A 16,216-nucleotide genomic window follows, 5' to 3' on the forward strand; every position below is an offset into this window, starting at 1 on the left:
ACTTAAATATCTAATTTGAGCCAAAAGGATTCATCTCTCTAATCATAAGGGAAGATAAATATAAAGGTTTCCTACACAAAACATCGGTCACCACAATAGCTTTACTCAATTAACAACTAAGTTTGAAATATTAGTCCTCTAGAAATTAAACTATCTCTTTAGTCACATAATTAACTACTCAGTCAACAGATAATTAAGGCTCTAACGATCAAAAAATACTTCAAGCTTGGAATCATATACATAATGTCTCCAAATCTTAGTATAAATATTAAAGCTACTAACTCAAGGTCATAGATAAGAAAATTCCTCTCATGAATTTTCAATTGCCTAAAATCATAACCTACTACCTTTCCTTCTTGTCACAATACTCCTCCCAAACATATCTTTAGAAGCATAACTATATATCACAAAAGGCTTACTAAGATCGGCCAATGCTCACACTAGCGCACTAGTCGATCTTTCCTTAAGAATTTGGAAACTACTATCACACTTACTATCTCACACAAAAATAACACTCTTCTTACTCAATATGTTCAAAGGTAATGCTATCTTAGAAAGTTACTCAATAAATATCCAACAACAATGAGCTAATCCAAGAAACTCATAACCTCGCTAATAGACTCATGTATCTCTCACTTAAGCACAACTTCTATCTTAGATAGATCTACGTTATACCTCCGCAAGAAAATTACATGGCCTAGAACACTCATCTCATACAGTCAAAAATCATACTTAGATAATCTATCCTAAATTTATCTTGGATATATCTTCACACTTAACTCTTAATATGGTGATATCACATCCTAAGATCAATCTCATTAATACACAAACATCCACTAATTGATCCATAAAGTCATCTATCCTCATATATACATACATGCATATCAAATCATATTAGAATACCTACTTTAAAATCTTCATATATACTATCCCTAAGCATATACGAATCAATCATCGTTTACACCATAAAGCATGAATCAACTTTACCACATAACATCATACAATCTTAAACAACCTCTCAATCCACCTAACATCTTAGAATCATGACAAAAATCAATTTTTATCCTTGCATTGTCTAACGATTCAAAAATATCATGACACCATACATATCCCTTCAACAATGATCAAAGAAAATGATACCTAGAGAGTTATACTCATCCAAATGATCTCAAACCTATCTCAAAAGAAAGCTAAGAGAATAAGTTAAAACTCTTATGAAGACATAAAATTCTAAAAGATCCTCTTCTTAGCTAAAAATTTCAAAAACCGCAGCAGATATATTCGGCGCTTACAGCTAGACCTTTGATCACCAAAGTAGCTATAACTGGAGTTCTAGACCTCCGTTTTACCTGATTCCAATTCCATTGGAAAGATAACGTCTAAGGCTACAACTTTTATGAAGATCATAAAATCTAAATCTGTCAATATGGTAGTCACAATGGCACAACAAAACTGCAGCGAAAATATCCTCTACACCAAACAGCAATAGTATATCAATATATCTAAGGCCACAAAAATACATCAACCCTTCCAAACTCACACCTCAACTTCATATTCAAGCTTCCCACTACAATCCTAAACCAAACAACTCACATATTTAGCACAACAGACTTAGAAAATAAAACTCACATGCTACCTAAACCATAAACGGTAAACATGCCAACACCAACACTCAAGGGAATTACCAACATTTCAATCTCTCATCAAGGATACCAAAACTCCAATTCTCATATACAACCTCCTTGGATTCAATCGCTACAACTATAGATTCTAGAAACTCCATTAACCGTAAACTCTCAACAAATCAATGTCTCACCCAAATCTAAGGTCCCAATAATTTCTAGTTGATTAGCAAGGCTTCGTCCACTACTACTGGCACATATGCTTGCAATACGAGCGATACCACTCAACCACTACTTCTTACGTAAGCAAGAAGTATCAAAACAAATAAGCAATTATGAATAGCCTCAACTAAGCTATATCATGTCTTTCAGCCAAATTTTGAGAAAACAATATAAGTGTAAGCACAACACTAACAACACAAGGGAAACATCATCATCATCATCATTATCCTCATCATAAAGCAAAACATATTCCATCATTCATCTACCAAACAAGCATAGTAGACTCATAACTCACGGCCGATTGGATCGACCTGCTCTGATACCACTAAATGTGACACCCTTCTACCCCATAATAGATAAGTAACAACAATAAAAATAATTCAATAAATATAACATCAAGAAGGGTCCACATATTTTAATAAAAACTCATAGGTTCACAAGTCTCGAAATAAATAGAAATAATAATAATAATAATAATAAAGTTTTACTCTTAAAAGAAAATTATCAAGGTCTCTAAAGAAAAATGAAAGGGATCCAAAATTTACAAATATAAGGTGAATATAAAACTCCTAAAAATAAGTCTCCTCAAACGACAAATAACAATTCATAACTAAAGAATCCTAAATTCATGCCCCAATGTCACATCCTATCAGAGCAGAACCCTTTCCCTTTAGAACTCAACACTATGAGTGCCTTCATCTTCACCTAAAAGAAAACCACATAAAAACAGGATGGTGAGAGATAGATAACATCATATATGAACATAGAGCTACCCAATTCCCACCCCACACCGTGCACCAAAATATCATCATTAACTATAAACAACAAATACATCTCATATAATTACCAAACATCATTTTTTTTCAATCATACAAGCTTTCATACACATGCTCACTATATGCTCATACACATCTCCTCTCCTAAGAGTCTCAACTTGGCACTCCGCACAATGGGCGTACCTCGTCAATTCCCTTAGTTGTTGCCAATGCGGGCATACCGTTCTCACACCCTCCCAGGGCCGGTATGTTGCACGGTTAAACACCCAGCGGCCCGTGCAAAGGCAATCCACCCATCGTTAAACCCTCTGTGGCCAGTGAGCTGCGCAGTTAAACACCCAACGGCCCACGCATGGAATGCCTCCCGTCATGGTCCCCCCTGTCTCAACCCCTCTCTGGGCCCAGGGTCCAATGCAATATAGCCACGTCTGGCTTCTCAAGCACCACATGCAACTCATAAGTCTCATGCAACTCATGCATCCCACGTAACTCATAATTAATGCATCTCCATTATATAACATCATCACATGTCAATAACAATCCATGCAATATCATCCTCACATGCTAGGTACCTATCATTAAGTTATCAACATCATAGATCACAAATTTCACATAATTCTTCACACACATCACAATATCTATGACATTCAGTTAATAATTTAACCATAACTCGAGATATACATATCCTTTCTAAGTGATCCCAACTCCATTAGAATCCTAACATCAATATCTACAACTTTCATGAAGAACACAAATCCTAATAAAGTCGTTTAGGTTACCATTCAGGGCTCACAAAAATTGATGTTGTGGTTCGCACACAGATTGGAAGGCTCAAATTTCAACTCACATAACTTGATCAAATATTAATATTGTTACACGATTCTTGTGTCTAAATGGTAGCCCCAGATGTCTAGTTTCTAACAAAACAAACGGAACTCGATTTGGATAACTACACAGAAAGATATCGCAAAATTACAAACGTATGTCAGGGTCCCAACGCCCGATGCCCAAAACTGGCGCTGAGCGCCCAAATCTCTGCCCAGACTCCCCTCTGTGAAATTAAACCTGCGTTTTACGAGTTCCAACAAGGTTTTTACCAATTTTCACTACTTCTACACCCCGTTGGTTCAGTTTAACTCCATTTATATTCTTCATACGTTCCAAATCAATCCATACACATCTCAAGCCTCAAAATTGGTTTCCATTGGTTTTAAAAAAAAATCTAAACTCTTCTTAACACATAAAATTCAAGTCATCAAATTTAAGGATAAAGAATTAACAAGAAAGCCCCAATGGAATTCAAAGACAATTCAAGAAATAAGTTCTTCCAAATGAATTAAGAATTTAGAACATCGATTGCACAAATAATCGTTCAGAATTTTAAATAGAGTTCCTAGAGGGACTTAGGGATTGCCCTCACTACCCGAACACCCCTATATTCACATATGAAGAAACCCATCTCCCCCGTACCTGGATGAGCAGAAGATGAATGGTCTTGGTGTGATCTAAGATCGTTCCTGAGTACTCTTTCTTAGAGCTCTTTGTTTCTCCTCTTTTTTTCCCTAACCCTTCAGAACGCAAATGAGGCAGATAGGGTTAACACCACCTGACTCCTTTCTTAAAATTAATCCATTGGACTGGGTCAAGCCAACCCATTTTCCTTCTCTTCTAACCCACTTCTAATTTTCCTCAAAATAATTAAATAAAATAAATACATGTATATTATAAAATATTTTTTCTCTATAATAATAATATATTTCTGACCCTAAATATAATAATATAATTTCAATAACAAAATATCATATAAAATCAACCTTCTCTTAAAACATATAAATATTTATTTAAAAATGCTAATAAAAATACTTATTTAATACGTACAAAATAATTGTCCAAAATAATAATTATTTAAAACGTACAAAATAATATTCCTCTATAATTATTAAAATAATTATGACCAAATACCATCTAATAATAATAATAATAACCTTTTTGAAAATTGGGGTGTTACATTTTCTGTTTTGATTTCTGATTTTTCTGTTATATTCCTTGTTTGATGAGATGTAAAAATATGTATTTAATTTTATAAATAAAACGAGTTTTAATATAAATTAAAGTGCTCTGTGGAGGCTTTGTGAATATGATGATGTAAAGTGAAATGTGATTGAGACATGGGATATGAAATGTGATAATGAAATATGATGACGAAATACGATGATGTGATATGACCATGGGAAATGATAATGTGATCTGAGAATGCATAGAGTCTTGATTGACATGCATCATTTGCATAAGTGTTTTAAGGGTACGATATAGAATACACCGCTAGAGAAGGCCCCCTAGTGTAAAAGCTTTGGGGATTAGTCCTTGGGGATAGCTCGGTTTGGAAGTCCCAGTCTCACCCATTGTGTGCATGGGATGTATCTTGCGCAGCTTAGCTATCCCGACGAGACTCTAGTAGTATATCCTTCTAGTGAGAGTGCGCAGAGGGTGTGACCCGGCATGTACTCCTAGACTACTCTTCGTGTATTGCTAGCGGCAATATGCCATGTGATGTTTTACTGGCGCCACATGCATTATAATATGTAGTTCGTGTCCATGCATGTGCATTCTTATTATTAAATGATGATAAATTACTATTTGTATGACTTGGATGATTGGATAAGCTATTGTTGTTGATTGATCTATGAGGTAACTGTATTGTTTGTGTTTGGCTATCCGGTGTGCGTTCCTACACCGTAAGCTAGAGTGAGATGTTTCTCACTCCTTTCTTTTGTGTTGTTTCCCTTGTTTGATATACAGGAGACCATCAACAGCATGAGGCTGAGGATGTGGACGATGGAGCTAAGGCTTCTATGTGAGATTTTGCTCTGATAGGACATGTGACATCGGGACATAGATAGAATTAGAATATGACATTGTTTATGATTTATTAAAGTATATATTTTGGAAAATTCAATTTTTATTCTTTGTAATTTTATTTGCTATTTGGATTAAGGACATGAATGTGAATTCTCTACTCACATGATTATTGGAATTGTCGTTTCAATTTTAAATATTTTTTTATCCAATAAGATATTTCTTTTTATTATTATATATATATATGTTGGGGTAGAGGGTGTCACACATTGCAGAAGAAGCCATTGAGTTTTGTTCAGAGTACATGTCGAAATCAGAACCAATAGGAATTCCTAAGACTCGACATGATGGGAAACAATTTGGTAAGGGTACTCGAAGTTTAAAGATTAGAACTGAGTCGAACAGAAGTTGACCAAGCACATTTGTACATATTGAACAACACTGATGAAGTAATTCCTTACATATTTGAACACATAGATGAATTGAAGATAGCACACCCCTGAATGAATGAGAAATGGGTTTTGAATGAACATAACAAGAGTTTCTTAGCTTGGTTTAAGAAAAAGGTTTACGGTGAGATTAATGCTTCTGATACACTTTTGAGACTCGGTCGTGGGCCTAACAACGATGTCATTACATTTGGTGGGTATGACATTAACAAATATTGTTTCTATACAAAGACAGAAGATGACAAAAGTAGAGTACAAAATAGTGGGGTTACAATTGAGGCTGAGGCTTTGCACTTTGCTAGTTCTAAAGATAAAAATCCCATTACAGCATCCATGAGTTATTTCAGAGTCATACATGACATATGGGAAATTGATTATGTTACGTTTAGAGTGTCTGTGTTCAAGTGTAAATGGGTTGATGGCAATACGGGTGTGCGGACAGATGATTTAGGATTTACTTTAGTTGATTTGAATAAGGTCGGTTATAAGGATGAACCTTTTATTATGGCATATCAACCAAGACAAATTTTTTATGTCAGGGATCCATGTAATGAGAAATGGTCAGTGGTCCTCGAAGGAAGAATCATGCATGGAACTCACGAAGATGAGTCTCTAGATATGCACACTACAAGAAAAAGTTAAATTTCTGACGGATAATTTCCCACGGACAAAAACCCATCGGAAATTTCCCACGGATTTAGATCCGTGGGAAATTTTTGACGGAATTTCCGACAGAATTTTAACTGATGAAATTTCCGACGGATTTAAATCCGTCTAAAATTTCTGACGGATTTAAATTCGTCTGAAATTTTTGACGGAATTTCCCACGGATTTAAATCCGTCTGAAATTTTTGACAGAATTTCTCACGAATTTAAATCCGTCTGAAATTATTAAATAAAATATAAGCCAATTATTTTTCAAATGCAAGAAATCCTGATCCCATTGATACACATAACAATGCACTATATAATATTTTCATTATTATATGGGTGTTTTCAAAATATAAATATATTGTAATGAATAAGATAAATATAAATCAGAGTGAGTGAGGTATGACTTACCTATATATAATTATATGTTTAATTAGGTTATTATAAATTATAAACTAATTAGCGTAAATGTGTTTTTTTTTACTTATCTTGAAAAATACCAACACATGACGTCCAAATTTAAGAGTAACATATCTTTTCTTTAATTTTTAAAAATCACTCATCTCTTTGAAAATAAAGTTATTAATTAAATAAGGGAGAAAAAATTTAAATTATGTTCTGCAAATTATATATATGTATCTATCATTTATTTCTAAATTACATCCAATACTATGTTATTTTCATGAAAACTTTCATTGATCTTCAATTTTGAAAATAAGATTTTTTTCAATTCATTTTTAAAATTATTAGTTAAATTTAATATATTTTATAAATCACAGTGTGCATGATATTTAAAATAAATTTCAAAAAAGTTGAAATAATGAAATAAGAGATCAAATCTCATTTAATTATTGATATTTGTATTAATAAATTATTTTCTCTTAATAGTATATAAATAGTATTATCTTATATAAGTAGTTGTATGTGCCACTTAAATAAATAAATAAGAAAATTAATACTCACTTAAAAATTTGATAAGAGATATACGTATGACGTTATTGAGAAAAACTTCAAGTAGGGGTTAATGGAATTTTTTCTAGATTAAATCTTCTTTATTTAAAACTTAAAACATTAAATTTAAAATAATTACACTAAATAATTATTTTTTTTCCTAATAACTGATTGATTTAAAAATATCTCTTTAAGTTGTAGTAATTTCTTAAATTTACATTTTATTGATTTCTGAATTTTATATTTAAGTAAATCAGTAAAATACAAAGTAACGAGTATAAATATGAGTATTTAAAACTTCAATGAATCTATATATAGAAAGTAGAGATAAAGACAGAGAAAATGAATGGAAGAAAAATATTTAAATATATAGTTGTTTGATTATCTATAGTAATAGATAAAGGAAAATATACGTCATCTTGTAACTGATTTTGTCTAAAAAATAATATATAATCATACCCTTAACTGATTTTTATTTTATATATTCTAATTTTATTTGTAATAATATGATTATATATTTAAATAGTTTAATTTTAATAATTTTTTAAGTATATTTTTGTCTTTTCACTTAAAATATTTGAATTTCTATATTTTAATTTGAATTATTTTTTAAGTATATTTTTGTCTTTTTGTCTTAAATTTTTGAATTTCTATATTTTAATTTTAATAATTTTTTATTTCTATTATTTATTAATTCTTTTCTTTTTTAATGTTTATAACATTATTAAAATTTTATAATTTTAATCTCTATAATTTTATCTTACTTTTTATTTTATAAATATAATTTGGATTAAAATATTTTAAGTGAAAAGACAAAAAAATTATCTTTTTTTTTTAATTCAAATTTGTATTAAATAATTATCCTATTTAAAGATATTAAATCAATCATAATTATGTAAATCAAAACAAGTTCATTCATACAAAATAAAATGTCATACATAACAAATAAAGTTTAGGAGTTCAAATTTAAAAATAACATATAGTACGATCAGTAGAATTAAAGATTGAGGGGTTTCAATACATTCTTAGAATGTAAACTCATAAAAAACTTAAAAAAATTAATTTAATTATAAAATGAATAATCCAAATTATATTTATAAAATAAAAAGTAAGATAAAATTATAGAGAATTAATAATTTTATAAAACATTAAAAAAGAAAAGAATTAATAAATAATAGAAATAAAAAATTATTAAAATTACAATATAGAAATTCAAAAATTAAAGACAAAAAGACAAAAATATACTTAAAAAATAATTCAAATTAAAATATAGAAATTCAAATGTTTTAAGTGAAAAGACAAAAATATACTTAAAAAATTATTAAAATTAAACTATTTAAATATATAATCATATTATTACAAATAAAATTAGAATATATAAAATAAAAATCAGTTAAGGGTATGATTATCTTTTACTTTTTAAACAAAATCAGTTGCAAGATTACGTATAACTTTATATTAAATGTGAATTTTGTAAATTCAACCGTTAAATTAAAAATCTTTTACTCTTAAATCATATATACAAAATGTTATATTAATCGAAGATGATTTCTTATAAAACAAAATTAAATCTGTCGAAAAATTTATATTTTCGATGAAAATTTTTTTGTAGGAAAAGCTATATTATTGATGAAATATTTCAGACAAATTTATATTTGTCGAAAATGTAAGAATTAGTTTTAAATTTGATATGAAAATATTATGATATTATTAGATAAGATTTTAAGTTAGTATTTTATTAATGGTTGATAATTAAAAAATAAAATAAGGATAAATACATTTTTTTGAATTTTATATGTTTAATTAAAGATAACTTACAAAATAACTCTTGGTAAAGTTATTTCGCTCAATAACTCATGGCGTGTGTTGAATTTTATCGATCCAATTAATTGTTAAATTAAAAGTTATTAAATTTTACTAATAATTAATATAAAAAATTAATTAGTTTTTGAATAAATTATTTGCTAATTAACAATATAATTGAAACATTAATTATTTTAATTTATTTAACTAAAATCTTATTGACAATTTACTATATGATCTTAATATTTTTGTATAACTAATATCTGGTTTTAAATTTGATATGAGAATATTATATATAATTAGATAAGATTTTAAATTAGTATTTTATTAATAGTTGATAATTAGAAGAAAAAAAACAAGGATAAATACATTTTTTGAATTTTATATGTTTGATTTAAGGTAAATAAATATATTAAATTAATTAATAATTTATTTAAAATATTAAAATTTAATTTATAAGTATGTAATAAATAAATGTTTATAATTTTATAAATTATATTATCATTATAAATTATAAAATTAAATAATTTAAATTATAATTTTAAATAAAAATAAGTAGATGTTAATTATAAAAGTAAGTACATATAAATAAATAATAATTAAATATATTATTATTATTATTAATTATTATTATTTGTAATATAAAATTATTATATATTATTATTACAGTACAAATATGAGATTGTATATTTGAGGATGACTTAAATGAATTAATTAATTTGTACAAGTTATACTGACAACATACATATACATTTAGGTAGCCTACTCATCAGAACTTCACAGTTAAGCGTGTTTGACCTGAAGTTGTACAGGGATGGGTGACCTTTTGGGAAGTTTCCCATAAATTGCACAAATAAGGATAAAACACGCTTAAAACCCTTGAGAGGCCAAATATGAGGGTTGTTACATTAATAAATTTATTAAAATTAAAAAAATTATAATTTTCACGAAAAATTCCTTCAGCATAATTTTCCCACATATATATCCGTGGGTAATTACCCACGGATAAATCCGTGGGAAAATCCGTCGGAAAGTTACCCACGGATAAAAATCCGTCGGTAAATATTTCAGACGAGCAATTTAGTCCGTCGGTAATCCGTCGGAAATGCACTATTACCCACGGATTTTTTACATTTCCCACGGATTCTGGCCATCTGTAATAGCGAATTTTCTTGTAGTGACATGAGACACCGTCTTTCTCAAGCAGATCATTTGGTCCTATTGCGGACAATGAAGTGGACGAAATACATGCTATTCGAAGTGATCATGATGAAGGAATATGGAAAAACATTTCAACCTAATAGGTTTCTGTTTGTGTATTATTTGTTTTTTATTAGTTATTTTGTTGCTATATTGTTATTATCTTTTTTACTTTATTTGTCTATTCAGTTAATTCATTGTTTTAATAATGAAAGTTTAATTTTTTCAGGATTATGGAGGATTCAGGGTCTGGCAGTGGAAGGAGGGAAGGTAGATTTGTCACCCGATTGTCTGGGTTGACAGCTGGACGCATTGCCAAGGAGAGGACACCGGTTGAGGTGGATCCTCGTTCTGGCAAGGCATCAGGCCCAAATGCTGCCAAGTTTAAGAGCTATTTGGGAGTCCTAGCTCGACGGCATGTTTCTATTATCATTCCATCATGGGATGAGGTTCAGGAGTCCTAGCACTGGCCGACGTAAATTTACATCGGACATGGTCTAGTCCGACGTAAATTATTGCGTATATTTTCCCCTTTTAAAGCCCCTTTTTACGTCGGGAATAGGAAACATCTGACGTAAATTTATGTCGTCTATGATAGGCGATGTAAATTTACGTCTCCCGTATTAACGTCGGAGACTTTTCCAACATAAAAGGCTTAAAATGTCCGACGTTAATGACCCTTTCTATACTAGTGTTTAACCCTACACCAAATTAAGTAGCCCTATTAAGTAAATGAGATACAGCTGCATCCAAACTTGGTAATTCCACTTTCATTCTTTCATATCTGCTTCTAGATATTCTATTACCAATCCATGTTTCTTAGCACTCTTTCATACGTATTTTCATTATAATTATTCCCTCTATATTTTTTATCTACTTGTGGAAAAATATATTAATTTATAAAATATGTAAAATATATTATTTATTATATTTTTTAGTTACATATATCAATTTTGTCTACTTAATTCTTAAATATTTTATACCCTTATTATAAATGAGAAACAAATAGCATATTAATCATAATAAAAAAAACTTTAAAGTAATTTTAATATAAATAAAAATATTAATTACATTTTTAATATATATATTATGATTAATAAATAATCTTATCCCTTAATTATGAAGTTAAGTTCGATTCCAGTTGATCCATATGAAAAATTATTTATTGAAAAATATTAACATCTTAAATATATATCAACACTTCAAAAAATTAGTTATTAACTTTTATTAATTTAAGATATATATATATATATATGTATATATATATATATATATATTATTTTTTTAAAAAAATCTATATTGTCACTTTCAATATAAAAGAGGAGAATAACTTATTAAGCTTGCTAAACTAATAATATCATAATTAGACTTACCATCTACTCAATTAAGCTACTCATTTAGTGATTTAGAGTTTATAGTTTATAGTTGAATCACATGAACAGGTATGGGATATATAATTTATGTTAATAATACTGAATAAAAATAAATTTTGTTATGTGTTTTTCAAAACTATATGGTATATATTTACGTTTAGAAACCCTAACAGAAGGATCCGCTTCTACTCCAGTCAGACGCAAATTTTTCGGAAACGGGTACGGAATGTTTAATTTTAGAAAACGTTTTCTATTTTTATATATATCCTCAAATTAAAATATTTTATTATTTATTTAAATAAATATATAACTAGCATAAAATATAAATATTATCAATACCACTTATCTTTAAAAAATAGTGATCATAACAATCTTTTTGATGCTGGTGTACGATAACTTTTTCACATATAATTGAAATATACATATTATTAAAATCTGTACATTTTATTTAACATTAATTATTCTTTTACTTTAAATCATAGAAGGAAGTTGCTTGTAAGATTAACCCAAATCCCTTTAATTTAAATCATGTTTTATGATTCAGAAAGCACTCCTCATAGTTGATATATATAAATAATAAATTGAAGATTGAGGATTTGATTGACTAGTAGATTTGTATTATCCAGGAAATCAGATCAGATTAGGACCGCAAAATCCAATGCACCGCTCAAAACAATTTCAGAAAAAAATAAAATAAATTAAATGTCACTGTAATTACATAACCACTGTGTTTTCATTATATAGTTTTATTTATTTTCTCGTGAGAGATTAAAATAGTTATGTAGTATCAACTGAGTTTAGTGTGATATTTTCATTAATCAGGACATTGGTATATAAGTTTTGTGATAATATTTGACAGATTTTCTAATAAAATTTGAGTAAAAAGACTAAAATAAGATTTTTTTTTGAAATTATATGAACTAAAAAAACTAATTTTAAATTTTAGGAAAAAAGAAATTCATCTTAAATTTAAAGGATTAAAAATATATTTAATTCTAAAAATTAACTAAAATCATGTAATATTATGTTAGTTGTTTAATATCGTAAGTCAAAAATAAAATTAAAAGTATACAAATAGTAAAATATGTTGATCACTTAATGCATTTAACATTAATTCTTATTTTATTATTTTAATAAAAGTATTTCTTTAATATAATTTTGAATTATCATATTAAATATTTTTTCTTATATATATATATATACATATATATATTCACTTAATATTTTTTTTGGAATGTTATAAATAACTAATAAATTTTTTAAAATTTAGTTTAGTAGTCTTAGAATAGTGGATTTGAGTCTAGGCGGCCCAGTTTTAACGATCTAGGATAGCTCTGATACCATTTTAGAATAGTGGATTTGAACCTAACTCAACCCTACAAAATCGACTTGTATGATGAGGATTATTTTCCATTTATATACTATTTAATTGCCTAATCTCTAGTACGTGGATAAATAATGGTAGGTGACCCCTTTTTAATGATATAGGGGATTGGCAGGACTTAAGTTTTTTTTTTTCAATGTACTCCTTCATGCTCATGGTGCATGTATCAATGGTGGGTGACCCATTTTTAAGAATCTAGAATAGCTTTGATACCATCTTAGAATAGTGAATTTGAGTTTAACTTAACCCTACAAAACTGACTTGTAATTTATATATATATATATATATATATATATATATATTATTTAATTATCTTATCTCTAATCGATATGAGTCTTAGGTTTTTTCCAATAAATAGTCTACAATTTTATAAAATACATTTTAAATATTATAACATAAAAAACAACATCTTTTAGTAGCTTATAATTTTATAAAACATTTTTTATGTTATATGTCAATTTTATACATATGCATTATACATTTGAAAAAAATATATCTATAAATAAGTGTGATTTGATTCGATTTAGAGTTATTTCACATCTCAATTCAAAAATCAAATTGAATAATGTGATTTTGAAAATTAAAAAATCAAACCAAACTAAAAATATGCAATTTTTAACCAGTTTTCAATCTTATAGATCAGCTTGCAATTTTTCGTTTGGATTGATTCAAATTTGAACATCCCTGCTCATTAATACGTACGTGTGAAGATTTTGCAAATCAAACTTAATAAACAATTGGGAAACAAAATATAGAACTGGACGAAAGTATGTATTTATGTGAAGCATAAATATCCATTACATATGCATCACAATAACACTTTAACATATAATTTAACACACCGACATGCATATCCAAAGTTTATTCAATGCGAGGAAGGATCAACACATAAGCATCCTTCTCGCCAAACCTCACACAGATTATTATACATATAAGCACTTATCATCACAAGGCCAACCCCATAATTTCTTATTTTATTTTATACATAATTTTTGGGGCTATGCCTTGAGAAGATTAGCATCAATGTCACTGGTGCACTTGTGGAAGTATTCGACGTAGCCATATGGAGGATCAACATCATTAGCATTCTTCTCATATTCAACGGTCCATTTGATAATAGCACCATGACCCTTATCAATTGCTTGAAAGATGAACTTAAAGACCTTAAACTGGCGATCTAGGTCACCACCAAAGAGCTTGTAGACGATTGTTTTGTTCGCTGCATCAACAGATTCAATACTCTCCTGACATGTTGTAACCTTGCCATCTGTTGTTTCACAAGCAATCAAAACCAATAATAAATACATTTTGTGAGAATTATACACACAAATACATAAATGAATTTTAATATAATATAATTTTATTAAAATAATCTAGTCTCTCAATAAATATATTATTTTTAATTGTGGTGATTAAATATTTTATAAAAAACAAAATTAAATAAAATTAATTAATGTTATATGAAAATGTGAGACTATTATTCATTATTTTAAGACCGTTTCTAAATATTGAAACTGCAGTAATGTGAGACTGAGAAAGTAAGTAAAACTAAAATTGATATGTTTTCTTTTGGTAAGAGACATATGAACGGTAATTATTCTCAAAATGGATAACATCAATAATATAATCTTTTTTCAGAATATTTTGTATACATAAATCAACTCCTACATATTAAATACAAATTTATATCCCATACAAGAATGTTTTTAGACTTTTTTTCAACGAAAAAATTTGTAATTTTTTTTAACTTCTTATTTAATTCGATTTTTATTTATAATAATTATTTATTAATTAAATATTAATATTTTAAAATAAATTATTAATAAATAAAAATACTTTTTTATAATATAAATTATTTATTATAAATTTAAAATATAATTTATATATTTAAAATATTTATGTATACTTATTTTAAATATAACTTATACACTTAAATATAGTATTTTTTATATATTTATTATAAATTTTAATTATATCTTGTATAATTAATATGTCTATGTATTACACAAAATAAAATACTAGTTATTAGATAAACTAGAATAAATATATATATCAATTAATGCATGAGTTGTGTATTAAAACTAAGAGTATAATAAAACTAAAATATATTCGATGAAAAAAATTAATTTACCCATTTTTCGTTTCCTTGCTAATATAGTTAGAAGTTTAATTACCTATGATGTAAGTCCAGTGCTTGACGGACTCATTGTGATGCCAGTCATTACCATGATGCAGCTTGGTAGCATGAACCCTATCAGTGAGGTTTTGAACATGATGAAGTTGTGTGGCAAAGAGGTTGAACCACTTGGCAGCGGTTGCATGAACCCCAATTTCAGAGGTGATTTTACCAGCAAGTGACATGATCGATCAAAGAAAGAAGCAAGTAATGGAAGAAACAAATAAGCAGGTATGAGAAATGAGAAGAATATTGCAACCATGTCCAACTTATATAGACCCTAACATACCCACTCCTGACAACTATTTCAACTATGGGGTCCATTTTCGATAAGCCAAGAATAAGAAAGAACCTAATCATTTTTCCTTTGAGAATTCTAATTTTAGTAACATGTATTCCTCGCAAATAAACAAAAGTCGGTTACTCAATTTGTAATTTGTAATTTTAATGTAATTTACAATAACAAAATTGTTATTTTGCAATGGTTAAAAATATACCTTATTGATAACAAGTTTTATTATTTATTTTTTAAATTTTATTATTAATATTATTATGGTTTGCTTTTTTAATATAAGCGGATGACCGGTTTATTAAGTCTATTCGTTTTTATTAGTTAAAATTTGTGATCAAATTTAACTTTTTTCTTATATTTTATATTCTTTCGTAGTAACATACACTGGGTATAAAATAAACTATTCATAGGAAATTTTCAAAATAATGATGATTTGATTATGATTTTGTATAAAATTGTGT

At 27.9% G+C, this 16,216-nt stretch overlaps 1 protein-coding gene across 1 annotated transcript; it reads right to left on the bottom strand.

Annotated features, from left to right (window-relative positions):
* Nucleotides 1-14,039: 14,039 nt before the first annotated feature.
* Nucleotides 14,040-15,712, bottom strand: LOC109793255 (MLP-like protein 43). Its single transcript, XM_020352715.3, has 2 exons — nucleotides 15,462-15,712; nucleotides 14,040-14,554 (listed from the first exon to the last, which is right to left on the bottom strand). The coding sequence occupies exons 1-2, from the start codon at nucleotides 15,646-15,648 to the stop codon at nucleotides 14,286-14,288; spliced, it is 456 nt and encodes a 151-aa protein (XP_020208304.2). The 5' UTR covers nucleotides 15,649-15,712; the 3' UTR covers nucleotides 14,040-14,285.
* Between the last annotated feature and the right edge of the window lie 504 nt (nucleotides 15,713-16,216).

The sequence above is a fragment of the Cajanus cajan genome, chromosome 8 (assembly GCF_000230855.2).
Source record: "Cajanus cajan strain Asha chromosome 8, NIPB_CcT2T_4, whole genome shotgun sequence".
Taxonomy (NCBI): domain Eukaryota; kingdom Viridiplantae; phylum Streptophyta; class Magnoliopsida; order Fabales; family Fabaceae; genus Cajanus; species Cajanus cajan.